Genomic DNA, 14,551 nt, shown 5'->3' with positions numbered 1-14,551 from the left:
CCATACGTCTGCTTTTAGCGGATCGGACGGGGTCGGATGTCAGCGGACATGTCTCCGCTGACATCCGACGCTCCATAGGCTAACATGGATCGCCCGTTCAGGTCCGTCGTCAAAACTGACAGGCGGACCTGAACGGTCCGATCGTGTGAAAGGGGCCTAATGGCTGGGCAAATACGTGTCACATTCATTTAATGTTTTTTTTCTTCAAAATAGAACTCTAAGTGATTGTAAAAGCTTACACCACAAAATGAAAAGTAATTTTTATTTTTATCCTGCCATCAATGGCCAACACGGTACAACACTTCATCCATGTCTTTGGTGATCTCTAATCTCCTTATGAACTGTTTCTTACATGATGATCAGCCATGGAGTACAGCTGTGGACAAAAGCTTTGAGAATGACAAATATTCATTTTCACAAAGTCTGCTTCAGTGTTTTTAAATTTTGTCAGCTGTTACTATGGGATACTGAAGTATAATTACAAGCATTTCATAATTGTCAAAGGCTTTTATTGACAATGACATGAAGTTTATGCAAAGAGTCAAGATTTGCAGTGTTGACCCTTCTTTTTCAAAACCTCTGCAATTCTCCCTGGCATGCGGTCAATCAAATTTTAGGCCACACCCTAACTGATGGCAGCCCATTCTTGCATAATGAATGCTTGGAGTTTGTCAGAATTTGTGGGGATTTTTCAAGTTCTCAATGGGATTAAGGTCTGGGGAGTTTCCTGGCCATGGACCCAAATATTTGATGTTTTGTTCCCCATGCCACTTAGTTATCACTTCTGCCTTATGGCAAGGTGCTCCATCATGCTGGAAAAGGCATTGCTCCTCACCAAACTGTTCTTCGATGGTTGGGAGAAGTTAATCTCGAAGGATGTTTTTGTACCATTCTTTATTCATGGTAAATTGAACCCACTCCCTTGGCTGAGAAGCAACCCCACACATGAATGGTCTCAGGATACTTTACTGTTGGCATGACACAGGACTGATGGTAGCGCTCACCTTTTCTTTTCTGGACAATGATTTTTCCAGATGCCCCAAACAATGGAAAGTAGATTGATCAGAGAAAATATCTTTCCCCCAGTCCTCAGTAGTCTAATCCCTGTACCTTTTGCAGAATATCAGTCTGTCCCTGATGTTTTTCCTGGTGAGAAGTGACTTCTTTGATGCCCTTCTTGACACCAGGCCAGCCTCCAAAAGTCTTCAGCTCACGGTGCGTGCAGATACACTCACACCTGCCTGCTGCCATTCCTAAGCAAGCTCTGCACTGGTGGTGCCCCGATCCCGCAGCTGAACCAACTAAAAGAGACCGTCCTGGTGCTTGCTCGACTTTCTTGGGCGCCCTGAAGCCTTCTTCACAAATGCAGTGGAAATGTTTTCTTTATGGGATTAAGTTAATAGCATGCAATGCTAAGCTGCGGTTTCCAAAGCGAGCAAAGTCCTTTCTTGTATTAAGAGAGGTATGGACTCCAGAGAGAGAGAGATCATTTTGCCCCCCTGTACAAATCATTAGTAAGACCTCATCTGGAATATGCAGTTCAGTTTTGGGCACCAGTTCTCAAAAAGGATATCGGGGAACTGGAGAAAGTGCAGAGAAGGGCAACCAAACTGATAAGAGGCATGGGGGAGCTCAGCTATGAGGAAAGATTAGAGGAACTGGACTTGTTCACTCTTGAGAAGAGGAGAATAAGGGGGGATATGATCAACATGTTCAAATATATAAGGGGTCCATATAGTGAACTTGGTGTTGAGTTATTCACTTTACGGTCAACACAGAGGACAAGGGGCACTCTTTATGACTGGAGGAAAAGAGATTTCATCTCCAAATACGGAAAGGTTTCTTCACAGTAAGAGCTGTGAAAATGTGGAATAGACTCCCTCCAGAGGTGGTTCTGGCCAGCTCAGTAGATTGCTTTAAGAAAGGCCTGGATACTTTCCTAAATGTACATAATATAACTGGGTACTGACATTTATAGGTAAAGTTGATCCAGGGAAAATCCGATTGCCTCTTGGTGGATCAGGAAGGAATATTTTCCCCTGCTGTAGCAAATTGGAGCATGCTCTGCTGGGGTTTTTTTGCCTTCCTCTGGATCAACTGTGGGTATAGCATTGGGTATATTGGATTGTACGATATTTTTTTTTTGTTTTTTATGGTTGAACTGGATGGACTTGTGTCTTTTTTCAACCTGACTAACTATGTAAGTTCATTTTCATGGCAAAGAGGGACTTTGCAATTAATTGAAATTCATTTGATCACTCTTCATAACATTCTGGAGTATATGCAAATTGCCATCATAAAAATTGAGGCAGCAGACTTTGTGAAAATTAATTGTTTGTGTCATTCTTAAAACTATTGACCACAGCTGTAAATCTGAGGTGTATATCACATTGTGCTTCTTCCCCACATGAGAGCTGTGATGTCCAGCGACATTCATATAGAAGACATTTCTTGCACTCAAGGCACTAATACACCTTGAGGGTTGTGTGGGTTCCCTGATGTACAGGAAGACAGGACTTTAGTGAGTAACAATTCCTTCACTCAGGAATGGAAAGTGGCTTCTTCCCTGTGTGAGATCTCTGATGAGTGTAAAGATTGGACTTCAGTGAAAAACATTTCCCGCACTCAGGACAGGAATATGGCTTCTCCCCCGTGTGAGATCTCTGATGTCTGCAAAGATGGGTCTTCCTTGAAAAGCATTTTCCGCACTCGGGACATGTATATGGTTTCTCCCCTGTGTGAGATCTCTGATGTGTGTAGAGACTGGACTTCTGTGAAAAACATTTCCAGCACTCAGGACAGGTATAGGGCTTCTCCCCCGTGTGAGACCTCTGATGTCTGTAAAGACTGGACTTCTGTGAAAAATATTTTCTGCACTCAGAACAGAAAAACGGCTTCTTCCCTGTGGGTTCCTCAGGATAAGATGAATATGATGGTCCATCTACACTGTGTGGTGCCGGATGGACATTTGAGGTAGCCAGGTTTTCTCCTGGACTATACTGTGTGATGTCCTCATCTTCTACTTTACAGTCTGGAGACATAGTGAGACAATCCTCTGAGTTTTTCCTCATCTCCCGTACATGTACTAAAATAGAAATAAAAATATTATTACTAGACATGAGCAGATTAGTTCCCCTAAATCAGAACGCCAAATCAGGCAACTTTGTCTCTGAGAATCTTACAATTCCACCCTCAAGGTAATTAGTAAATGGCTTCTCTGAATATCTTACCAGTTCATTTCTTTATTCATGGACCTTAGTCAGAGAGTGAGGAAACCACAAGAACTGTCTTTTATAGGAGTGACAGTGATGAGGGGATTATAGGATGAGGGTCCCCACCCCGTCTATCACTCATTGCCATCTTCTCAACACAAGAAGTCCTGCACTTCCTTATTTAGTCCATGATTTAGTCATGAATAACAGCGGGGCTGAGCCCCACCAGAGGTCAGAAAATGAGGATGGGGGAGAACAACCAAGATAAAGACTGGACTGATCCTGAAGACCACCATCATTGAGTTATTGACTCCTCCCTCATTATCACTTTCTGTTTAAGGTTCCAAAGTTTGAGGCTGTTATCACATTATTATCAACATGTAAAAGTCTATGCTCCAATCAAATCGTCAGATATAAAATGTCCAGCTGGTAGAAAATGGGTGTAATAAAAGAGAATACATATTATGTGTATACATAGCAGTGGGTAGAGGGGAGAGAGCAGAAGTGAGGATTAAGTAATGTGCAACATATTGTATGAGATACAGTACAACAGATAGGACTATATGGCATCAGAATTATGTAATGTACAAAATAGAGTCAGGGTCAGGATTATGTAATGTACAATATCAATTATACAGTGTAAGGGTCAGGACTCATAATATTGGTATTCAGTAATTAGTAGAAGCTTAAATGTTTACTGGAGACAAGTTGAAGAGGTCCCACACCACTGCCTCCCATCTTCTGGAACTGCACTCAGTGACTTGGGTCTGAGACTATACAGACACCTGGCACAGCCAGCAAACAACAGAACAAGTAACTCCGGGAGAATAGTTCTGTCAGAGATATTGGTAGACCCAGGCATGAGGAAGAAGACCCAAAGCACATACCCCAGGTGCCTAGGTCTAGTAACACCTATGGTGAAAATGAACATTTTGCTGCCAGCTGAACCCCAGAATCTCCATAAATCCAGTCTAGATACATGAATTGTGTCTGCAGCACAGAGAGGGAAGTTTATCTGAGAAAAATACAGGATAACAGGAAGGGGAACGCAGCTCAGGAAGTAACCAGGGTATTACAGGCTGATATCACTCAATAATAGCCCTACTCTGGACCAATCAGTGAGCAGTGTGTGTGGAGTAGAGATGGGCCAAACGACCCCCTGTTCTGTTCATGGCAGAAGTTCGGAACCGAATACCGAACCCCATTGAAGTCTATGGGACTCGAACTGGAAAAATCAAAAAAGTGACTACTGAAAGTTTATATCCAAATAATTGGGCATAAAATGGTTATGGAGGGTCATGTATCAATAAAAAGTTTGTTAAAAAAAATTTTTTTAATGAGCAGTGATTTACTGATGCTTAAAGTGAAACTATCAAAATGAGAAATAACAAAAAAGGAAAAATTCCTTTAAATATAGTATCTGGGGGGGGGGGGGGATCCCCTTAGTCTGCCTGTATAGTGGCACATCTGTAACATGTATAGAACCAGCTGCAGCAATAATGTCATTTAGAAAGTTAAAAAAAGACATTTTCTATTCAAGCTTTCTTTATTTTATAAACAGCTTGGAGACCCAGCCTGTATGAAGAGGCCACAATTTAGTACACTCAGAACAAGATTAAAGATTTTTTAGATAAATTCTGGTGTCTCTTTCACAGACTTTGGATAGAAGTAACAGATGCGAAAAAATTGGGCATTGGTGGTGCCTTCACACCATAACCGTATAGAGGTACTCTTGATAAAAGCAAGAACTAGCCTTGCTGTCAAAAATTTCAATGATATGCACCTGTCAAACAGGTGTGGAAAAATTGGTCCTTGGGTGTTAATTGTGCCCATGAAACCTACAACCAAAAAAATTCTTCAAGATGAAATTAACACCCACAATTCTAGGCAGCCTAGATAGTCTTTCAGAGATTCAATATCCAGAAAGCATTTAATCAGCGACATCGGCATCATGGGTTTGATAGCTGCTGCTAATCCAGGACTGATTCATTTTGATAAATGTCAGCTGGTCCATGGAGTCTGTGGACAGACACGCTCTCTTATCTGTCACACTGAATGCCCATTCGGAAAGCACGCTGGATGCAGGGCAGCCCAGCAGCTCAGTTGCATACTGAGCAAGTTCTGATCAGTGGTCTATACTCTTGACCCAGTGGATCATCAACTGGAAAGCTCTCCATATCAGTTTTTGCCCCTAGATAATCTCCCACTATATGATGAAGATGCTTCCAATGGGATGTGGAAGCTGAGAGCCCTGGGCACTGAGGACTAAAAACATTTTGAAAGGCATCACTGAGGCTGTCCCCTTCTTCACCGCGCCTCTCTTGACCAACAGAATCCCCAAAATGATGTTTTCCACCAGACTGTAACCTACCAGAGATGGGAAAGCCATTACATAAACTCCTCTTTAAGGTGTCCTCAAGAGATTTCATATTCTGCTTCCTCTGTGGAGACGGGATGAGTTCTGAAATTTTCCCCTTGTAATGATGGTCAAGAAGGGTTGCCAACCAATAGTGATCCTTCTCCTTGATACCACATACTCCCAGGTCCTTTTGCAGGCTTTAATGAATGAATGGGCCCATGCTCTGCAAGTTTGCAAGTTTGGAACTGCCTCCTCCCAGCCACATACTACTTTTAAGAGTTTACATATGTCTTGCTCTGCTTCAATGCCTCCAAAGCTGCCAGAATCCTCCTCCTCCTCTCGCTCCTCTTGTGTGTTCTGTGGTATAGGAATAATGGTGTCTGCAGAGTTGGCCTCTTCGTCCTGCTGCTATGCCTCTCATGCCCTGTCCATAATGCCATGCAGAGTCTGCTTCAGCAGGAACACAACAGGGATTGTGTCACTGATGCATACATTGTCACGGCTCACCATCCTTATGGCCTTCATAAATGGTGATAGTACAGTGCATGCATCCTTTATCAGCAGCCATTGGTGTGGGGAAAAATGCAGAGCTGCCCTGAGCCTGTCGTTGTGCCATACTCACACAGGTACTCGTTGATGGCCCTCTGCTGCATGTGCAGCCACTGCAGCATTGCCAAAGTCGAGTTCCATCTGGTGGTAATGTCACAATTTAGGCAGTTTACAGGCATCTGGAATTCCCACTGAATTTCAGCCAACCGAGCACTGGCTCTGTATGACCACCAGAAATGGCTACAGACTCTTCTGGCCTGCTTTAGCAGATCTTCCAACCCTGGGTACCTATTTAAAAAATGCTGCACCACCAAATTGAGGACATGTGCCAAGCATGGCACATTTGTCAACTTTCCCTGTCTAAGGGCGGACAGGTGTTTTGTGCCATTATTGCACACCATCATTCCTGGCTCCAGCTGGCATGAACCACCTCTGGGCCTGCCCCTGCAGAGATGCCATAATCTCTGCTCCGGTGTGGTCCCTGTCCCCTAGACACACAAGCTGAAGCACTGCATGGCACCTTTTAGCCTGACTCATTAAATAGCCCCTTGAACGCTTGGGGGGTACTTGAAGTTCATCGGACAATTCAGCAGAGGAGGGCATGGAGGAGGAGGAGGGGTTAGAGCTGACAAATCTGGCATCATCACCACTAGCTATATGGCAACATGGAGGCACAACAAGCTGCAGCACTGAGCCCTGTCTTGGCATCCTTCCGAGTTGCAAGCAGAGTTACCCAGTGTGCTGTGAACAAAATATATCGTCCCTGACCATGCTTGCTGGACCACCTGTCAGCAGTAACGTGGAGCTTGCGGCTGACTGCCTTTGCCCAATGATGCCACAACATTGCCTTCAGCGTGATGGTAGAGAGATGGAATAGACTTACGTGAAAAGCAATAGCGACTGGGAACCTGAAACTGCGGTACAGCACATTCTGCAAATTCACTGAAGGGGGCAGAATGCACCAGATGCAAAAGCAGGAGTTGTAAAGCCAGCAGCTTTGACAAGCTTGAATTTAGATGCTGGGCATATGGGTGGCAGTGACTGTATTTTTTTTTTTCGTTGCAGCAGATGGAGCAGAGAAATTTGCTTGCTGTAGTCTACAGCTGGTGTTGTGCTTTTGCCAGACATGCTGCAAGGATCTGGGACACCCTGCGTTATACCATCATCCCTGTCAGTGGAGGCTGCTGAGAGGTCATGAGATATATCTGGGGTAGACTGGAAAGGTGAGGAACGAGGAGGAGCAGAATTGCGTTTCTTTTGTGTGGCTTTCAGGTGGTGGGAGGTTAAATGCCTCGTCAAGCATTTGGTACCCAAATGGCTGGTGCTTTTGCCACGCTTGATGTGCTTGAGGCAAAGTTTGCAGGACTGAGAGCAATGAGTCATGATTGGATAGAATCATCATTACTTTCTCCAATCATGGCTCCGACAGTGCTCTGTGCTCTGATTAGGCAAAGCTTTAATTGCTTCAGCATCCGGGCTCCAAGACTATGAACCCTACCTGCCTAGAGCCCCCAGGAAATGAAACCCAAGAATTCTGCAATGAGTTATCGGATTTTTTTATCAACAAAATCGACAACATCCAGAAAACAATTCAGCAGAAAAAAAACAACCAACCTCACTAAACTAAAGCAAAAAGAAAAATTGATACGATCACCACACAAGCACCGAATTTTTCGCTGATCCCAATCACCACTGACACCACCAAAAACATCATCAGAAGCCTCAGAGACAGCACATCACCAAACGACATCATTCCCACAAAATTCCTGAAAGAATGTTCCGACATCTTGGCTCCGACTATAACACACCTCATAAACCAGTCGTTCAAAGAAAGAACTGTTCCAATCGCCCTCAAACATGGCATCATCAAACCCCTCCTAAAGAAACCCAACCTTGACCCTAAGGACCCTAACTATCACAGACCAATAATGAGCCTTAACACCATCTCCAAGATTATCGAGAAAGCAGTAATACAACAGCTACAACACCACCTGGACACACACAAACTCCTGGACCCTCTGCAATCAGGCTTCCGCCCAGGCCATGGCACCGAAACGGCACTTCTCAAAATATGGGACGACACCCTCGAAGCAGCTGATGATGGAGAATCATGTCTCCTGGTACTGTTGGACCTCAGTGCAGCGTTCGATACAGTGGACCACAATACTCTACATTCCGCCTCACAGAAGTAGCAGGAGTCACAGATTCAGATCTACAATGGTTCGCATCCTTCTTAGGAAATCGCTCTCAGACAGTGAAACTAAGAGCATTCACCTCTGAAACCCGCGCAATCTCTTGTGGAGTCCCTCAAGGTTCACCCTTGTCACCAGTGCTCTTCAACATCTACATCCGCCCACTCCTCAAAATCATCAGAAAATCGGGCCTCTGCTTCCACTCATATGCTGATGATACCCAACTCTACTTTCGCATCACCGGAGAAAAAGACCATCATCCGCGACTAGAAAAATGCCTCACTTTGATAGACGACTGGATGACCACTAGCTCTCTCAAACTCAACGGATCAAAAACAGAGCTTCTTCTCCTACACGCAAACCAAAATTCCAAAACTAAGACCCCATGGACACCGCCCACCATCTTTGGACAGACCATCTCTCCAAGCACCAAAGCCAAGAGACTCAGAGTCATTTTTGACTCAGAAATGTCAATGGATGCACAAATAGGATCAGTAGTCAGCGAGTCTCACCATCTCCTCCGCCTGCTACGTAGACTCATCCCGTTCGTCCCAGAAGAGGACAAAGCAGCAGTAGTTGGAACAATCATCAATTCCAGACTCGTTTACGCAAACTCCCTCTACATAGGACTACCCCAATATCAGCTTGTGCGCTTACAACTCATCCAAAACACGGCGGCAAGACTGTTAACAGGAAAAAAAACCCTGGGAATCCATCTCCCCTTCCCTGAGGAGCCTACATTGGCTAACCGTAAAGAATCGAATCACTTTCAAGACCCTCTGCCTCACCCACAAATGTATACAAGGAAACACTCCTCAATACCTATGCGAGAAAATAAAACGCTACACACCTAATTGCAGTCTTCGATCTTCTAACCAAAACCTCCTCCTTATTCCAAAACCCCGCTACAAAGCAAAGGGAGAACGAAGATTCACAGTCCAAGGACCACGGCTATTGAACGCTCTACCTACTCACATTCGCAAGGAAGAAAACCATCAGGCCTTCAGAAAGAAATTCAAGACCTACCTCTTCTAAGAAGCTGGACAACACAGGACGGATCCAGCGCCTTGAGGCGATTCAGTTCGCATTTGCAGTGCTATACAAATCATTCATTCATTCATGGCTTCCAAAGCACTGTGCGGCAGCACAGTGCATTGTGGTCATTTGGCGGGCCGAACAAACGGTCGAACGCCCCGATATTTCGGGTGTTCATTGAACAGATGAACAGCCAATGTTGGGCCCGAAAGCATGCTCGGGCTGAACCGTTCACCCAACTCTATGGTGGAAGAATGTATTTAGTGTTAATGACCCACCTGTGCTGATCTCTGTAGGAATGTCTTCCTCTAGAATTAGCCTTATTATTCCATCCTTCTCCATAGACTGCTGATCATCACCCACATAAGTCTCTTCTTCCTCTTTAACCTTAACTTTTATATCTATCAGATCTTCACCCTAAACCAAGAGAATGAGAGTAAATATCATCTGTAACATATAAGATCACGTAAAAAAATCCACACATCAACTCTACGAGTCCATGTTATAGATGCCCGTCCCACCAACCTTGTAATGGTGAGGGATGGTGTGATCTTCCTGTGTGGAATCCCAGGAATACAGAGGACGGGGGCATCTCTCTGGTGGGTTCCTGGTATTAGGTGGCTCCATCATATCCTTGTGTCTTTCTGAAAGCTCCTGAATCACTCCATACGCTTCGTCCTCCTCTTTATACTCTTCTTTAACCACAATATTATCATCCCCGAGGTTTCCACTCTGCAATATGGAAAATTACATCAATGGTAACAATGCAGATAATGTACTGATTCTAATGATACTATCAGTGATTGTTCCTCATCTATCTGATGATGGTGAGGGATGGTGTGATCTTCCTGTGTGGAATCCCGGGAATACAGAGGACGGGGACATCTCTCTGGTGGGTTCCCATTACTGGATCCATCTGTAGGAAACACACACACTGATTGAATACATTGTTTCTATGTGTTTATCAGATGATGGGGGATCTAGGTGGACCCTCCGTACTGCTCTCTCCTTTACAATAAAGTCTCCTCTTACCCGGTGATGTGAGGGGCAACTGATTGTCTATCATGACATCCTTGTAGAGATCCTTGTGTCCTTCTAAATACTCCCACTCCTCCATGGAGAAACAGACAATGACATCCTGACACCTTATAGGAACCTGACACACACAATGATACAGTCACCATCCAGACACATCCCTTGTCTGTTACTGGATAATGTCTCAGAATTTTCATTGCCGTAACTGAGCTGCAACTCTCCCTACCAGTTCTCCATCCACTTTCTGAATTCAGTACACTGTTGGGATATAAGATTAATATTTCTCCTATTAATATATATAATATTCCTCCTATTCTCGCTCTATACCTCTTCCCTGGGCCAGTTGATAACCTCCCATGACTTCCAATACCACCCTTAAGCCGACGACACCCAGATCTATCTCCCCACTCCTCAACTCACCCCCTCGATCTCCTCACAGATCTCAAACTTACTGAATGACATATCGGTATGGATGTCACACTACTTTCTCAAACTCAATCTTTCTAAAACTGAGCTTGTAATATCCCCCCCCCCCCCCCCCCCAAAATGACTGTACCATTAAGATCAACAGCACAACCATTGGTCCCTCCACACATGCCAGGGTGCTGGGACTCTGACCTCTCCTTCAGCCCCACATCCAATTTCTGGCTAAATCTTGCCGCCTTAACCTCCGCAACATCTCCAGAATTCGACCCTTCCTGACTAATGACACCACAAAGCAACTTATTCACTCCTTGCTTATTTCCCGCCTTGACTACTGCAACTCTCTCCTTAATGGCCTACCCTTAAGCAGGCTATCCCCCTTCAGTCTATTATGAATTCTGCTGCTAGACTAATACACCTTACTAACCGATCCGTGACTGCTGCTCCTCTCTGCCAATCTCTTCACTGGCTTCCCCTACCCCGCCGTATAAAATTCTAAATACTAACCACAACATACAAGGCCATCCACAACTTCGCCCCCATCTACATCACCAACCTCATCTGCAGATATCGCCCAAAATCATCCCCTCCGCTCCTCCCAGGACCTTCTGCTCTCTAGCTCCCTTGTTTTTTTTTAATTTTTTTATCCAACAACATTTTTATTATATTTGCAGAAGTATATTACAAACATTGCTTTCATTACCATATGATTCAACTGCATACATCACATTTCAGCTATGAACCAACAACAAGAATACATCAATATTATCCCCATATCCCCTTTATAACATTTCTTAGTCCGTCGTTCACCCAACATTTATTCCTAGGAGTCTGTCAGCCAACAGTTCCACCGGTGCTAAGGCCGGTACATCTAGCCAGGGTGCCCAGGATCTCTCAAATTTTTGTACACTTCCCCTGTGTTGGTATATCAACTTTTCAATTCTCAGTGTTATGCCAATGTTATCAATCCATTCTTTAATGGTTGGGGGCGCCTCAGAATTCCAGTGAGTCATAATTCATTTTCTAGCTTGAAATAAAGCTCTACTATGCTCTTCCCATTCGTATTCCTCCAAAGCCCCCAAGAGACAAGCTCTCGGATCCTGTGGAAGAGCTACCTTGAAAACTGAATTGATAGTTGTCACCACTCCTGCCCAGTATGTGTGCAACTTGGGACACCTCCACAACAAGTGTATAAGGTCTGCATGATCCTGTTTGCATCTTGTGCAAGTGAATTCATCCTGCAGATTCATTAGGTGGAGCCTGCGAGGGGTATAGTACATTTTTAGTAATATATATAGTTGGGTAAGTCTCTGGGACACGTTAAGTGAACATAAGCCCACTGCCTGGAAGATCTCCTCCCATTGTTCTCCATCTAACTGTCCCACGTCCGCCTCCCATTTCTCCCTCACCTTCAGGGGGTGCTGCCTCATCACGGATTGTAACAGGATGGTATAGCATTGATAAATAAATCCTTTAGACGAGGCAGCATCCCCAAGACGGTTAAACACCGGGGTTACCGACAAATGCCATTCTGAGGACCGTCGCGGTAGAAGCACAGAATGTTTAAGTTGCAGATAATAGAAATGCATCGAGGGGGGTAAACCATATGTTTTTTTCAGATCCGCAAAGGAGTGCAGAACTCCATCCATGAATATTTGTTTAAGATGGGTAATGCCGAATGCCTTCCAACTAGCTCCAGACTGCAATTTGGCCAACTCAGTATATGTGTCATTGTGCCATATGGGGTTGTATTCTGTGTAGCCATCCACATTCTGGAGGTATTTGGATTTACTCCATACTTTCTGTACTAGGCTGAATGTTGGGAATTTTTTGTGCGGTTTTGTGAAGGCCAAAGCCTCCAAAGCCATGGGGGTTGGACCCTTTCCCACCGTGTGGAGCATTAGTTTGTGGGAGGAGCTTTGAGACGGTACAAATGAGCCTATTAGGTGTTGTAATTGGGCAGCCAAGTAGTACAACCATGAATTGGGCAATGCCAAACCACCGCTGTCTTTGGGCCTCTGTAGATGCTCTAATTTGATCCTGGGGGGTCTATTTTTCCATATGAGGGTACTTAAATACGAAATATCTTCAAGGGAATGACCATGGGAGTATTATGGAGGAAGTACAGTAGTTGCGGCATGAGAATCATCTTTATTAGTTTCACTCTGCCAGCGACAGACAAAAAGAGGGAATTCCAGGTTTTGATTTTGTCCCTGAACCACTGCAGGAGGGGAGATATATTTAAATGAATGAAGTCCCTAGGCCGAGCCGTGATCTGAATCCCCAGATATGTAAAGGAGGTGGCAATAGGGATAGGGCATGAGGAGCTCACTGTCTGTGTGTCATCTCCCTCAAGGAGGAGCAAAGCGGACTTTGACCAGTTGATGGGCAATACCAAGAATCTCCCGAATCTGGATATGGTCAACATGGCCTCTCGAAGGGAAAGATCCATATCTCCAATTAGGAGCATGGTGTCGTCAGCATAAAGCATAACTTTTTCCTGCATGTTACCATAGCAGAAACCAGTAATGCACTGATTGGCCCTGATCCCGATAGCCAGTGGCTCAACAGCTATCGCAAAGAGGAGGGGAGACAGGGGACAGCCCTGCCTTTTGCCCCTCCTCAGTGCGAAGCCCCAGGACAGAAATCCAGACACCCTGACAGAGGCCTGTGGCTGGCTGTAGAGGAGTCTGACCCAGGAAATATACAGTAATTTGGACCGAACCCAAATTTTTGCAATATCGACCATAGGTATTCCCAGTCTATGCTGTCAAACGCTTTAGTAGCATCCAACGATAACAACGCCCTACTGCCCATGTTGTCTGCCTGCGATTGGATATTTAGGAACAACCTTCTCAGATTGACAGCAGTGGACTTATTAGGCATGAACTCTGCCTGGTCACCATGCACAATAGATGTGATCACTGCCTTCAGCCTGATGGCCAATGCTTTAGCCAATATCTTGATGTCACTCTGTAACAGCGAGATCGGGCGATATGCCCCTGGGTCTACTGGGTCTTTACCCGGCTTTAGTAGTAGAACAATATTCGCTTTAGACATTGAAACTAGTAAATACCCTTCCTCTCGTGATTTATTAAAAACTTTCAACAGTTGTGGCAATATTTCCTCAGGATATTGTTTATAAACCTCCATGGGAATCCCGTCTTCACCCGGTGCTTTGCAATTAAGATATATAATGTAGCAGCGCTCAAGTCCGTAGGTATAAAAGTGAATGATGTTAAAAATAGACAGTAATCACATAAAAATAGTCCCATAAAAATAGTCTAGAAAAAGAGTCTATGATGTGTGGATCATCCGAAATGTAGATGGATGTGGGAGCCAGGGGGATCTATGCAACCAAAATACCAAGGGCAGCTTCCTGTTGAGTGAAGTCAGCTCTCCATATAGACATAAAGAATTCAAAGAGAAAGTGCCTCTTAGGTATCAGTGATTTATTCAAATATTAAAAGCATACATGAGCACTTACATTAAGGCTGAGGAGTGACAGCGTTCATAGAGAACTAGACCCGGTATCGTCAAAACTCCAATAGTGTGGGGCTGGATGGATGCCGGGCGGATGGCCGCGGACCTCCGCTCGGAAGCACCGGCTGTGTGTGCGGTGAAGTGGAGAAGTCACTTCCGCGTTCCAACAGGTCACATGGGTGATGACGTCACTCGGGTAGTTCAGATTCACAGTGGTCCACTACGCGTTTCTGAGCATGCGCGAAGCTCGTAACGGGCATGCG

The 14,551-nt window shown here is 44.7% G+C and overlaps 1 protein-coding gene across 1 annotated transcript in view; it reads right to left on the bottom strand.

Moving 5' to 3' along the window:
• Positions 1–245: 245 nt before the first annotated feature.
• LOC141121881 (uncharacterized) overlaps positions 246–14,551 on the bottom strand; it is a 31,285-nt gene continuing 16,979 nt past the window's right edge. Inside the window, exons 4-6 of the mRNA XM_073611639.1 lie at positions 9,873–10,079; positions 9,626–9,764; positions 246–3,085 (exon numbers count right to left, since the gene is read on the bottom strand). Coding sequence (XP_073467740.1) covers positions 2,538–3,085; positions 9,626–9,764; positions 9,873–10,079 — 894 coding nt within the window. The 3' untranslated portion in view covers positions 246–2,537. The remainder of the gene's footprint in view (positions 3,086–9,625; positions 9,765–9,872; positions 10,080–14,551) is intronic.

This window comes from Aquarana catesbeiana, unplaced genomic scaffold, assembly GCF_042186555.1.
Source record: "Aquarana catesbeiana isolate 2022-GZ unplaced genomic scaffold, ASM4218655v1 unanchor233, whole genome shotgun sequence".
NCBI lineage: Eukaryota > Metazoa > Chordata > Amphibia > Anura > Ranidae > Aquarana > Aquarana catesbeiana.
The sequence above is the reverse complement of the archived record's forward strand: the minus strand, read 5'-3'. Positions and strand labels throughout refer to the sequence as shown.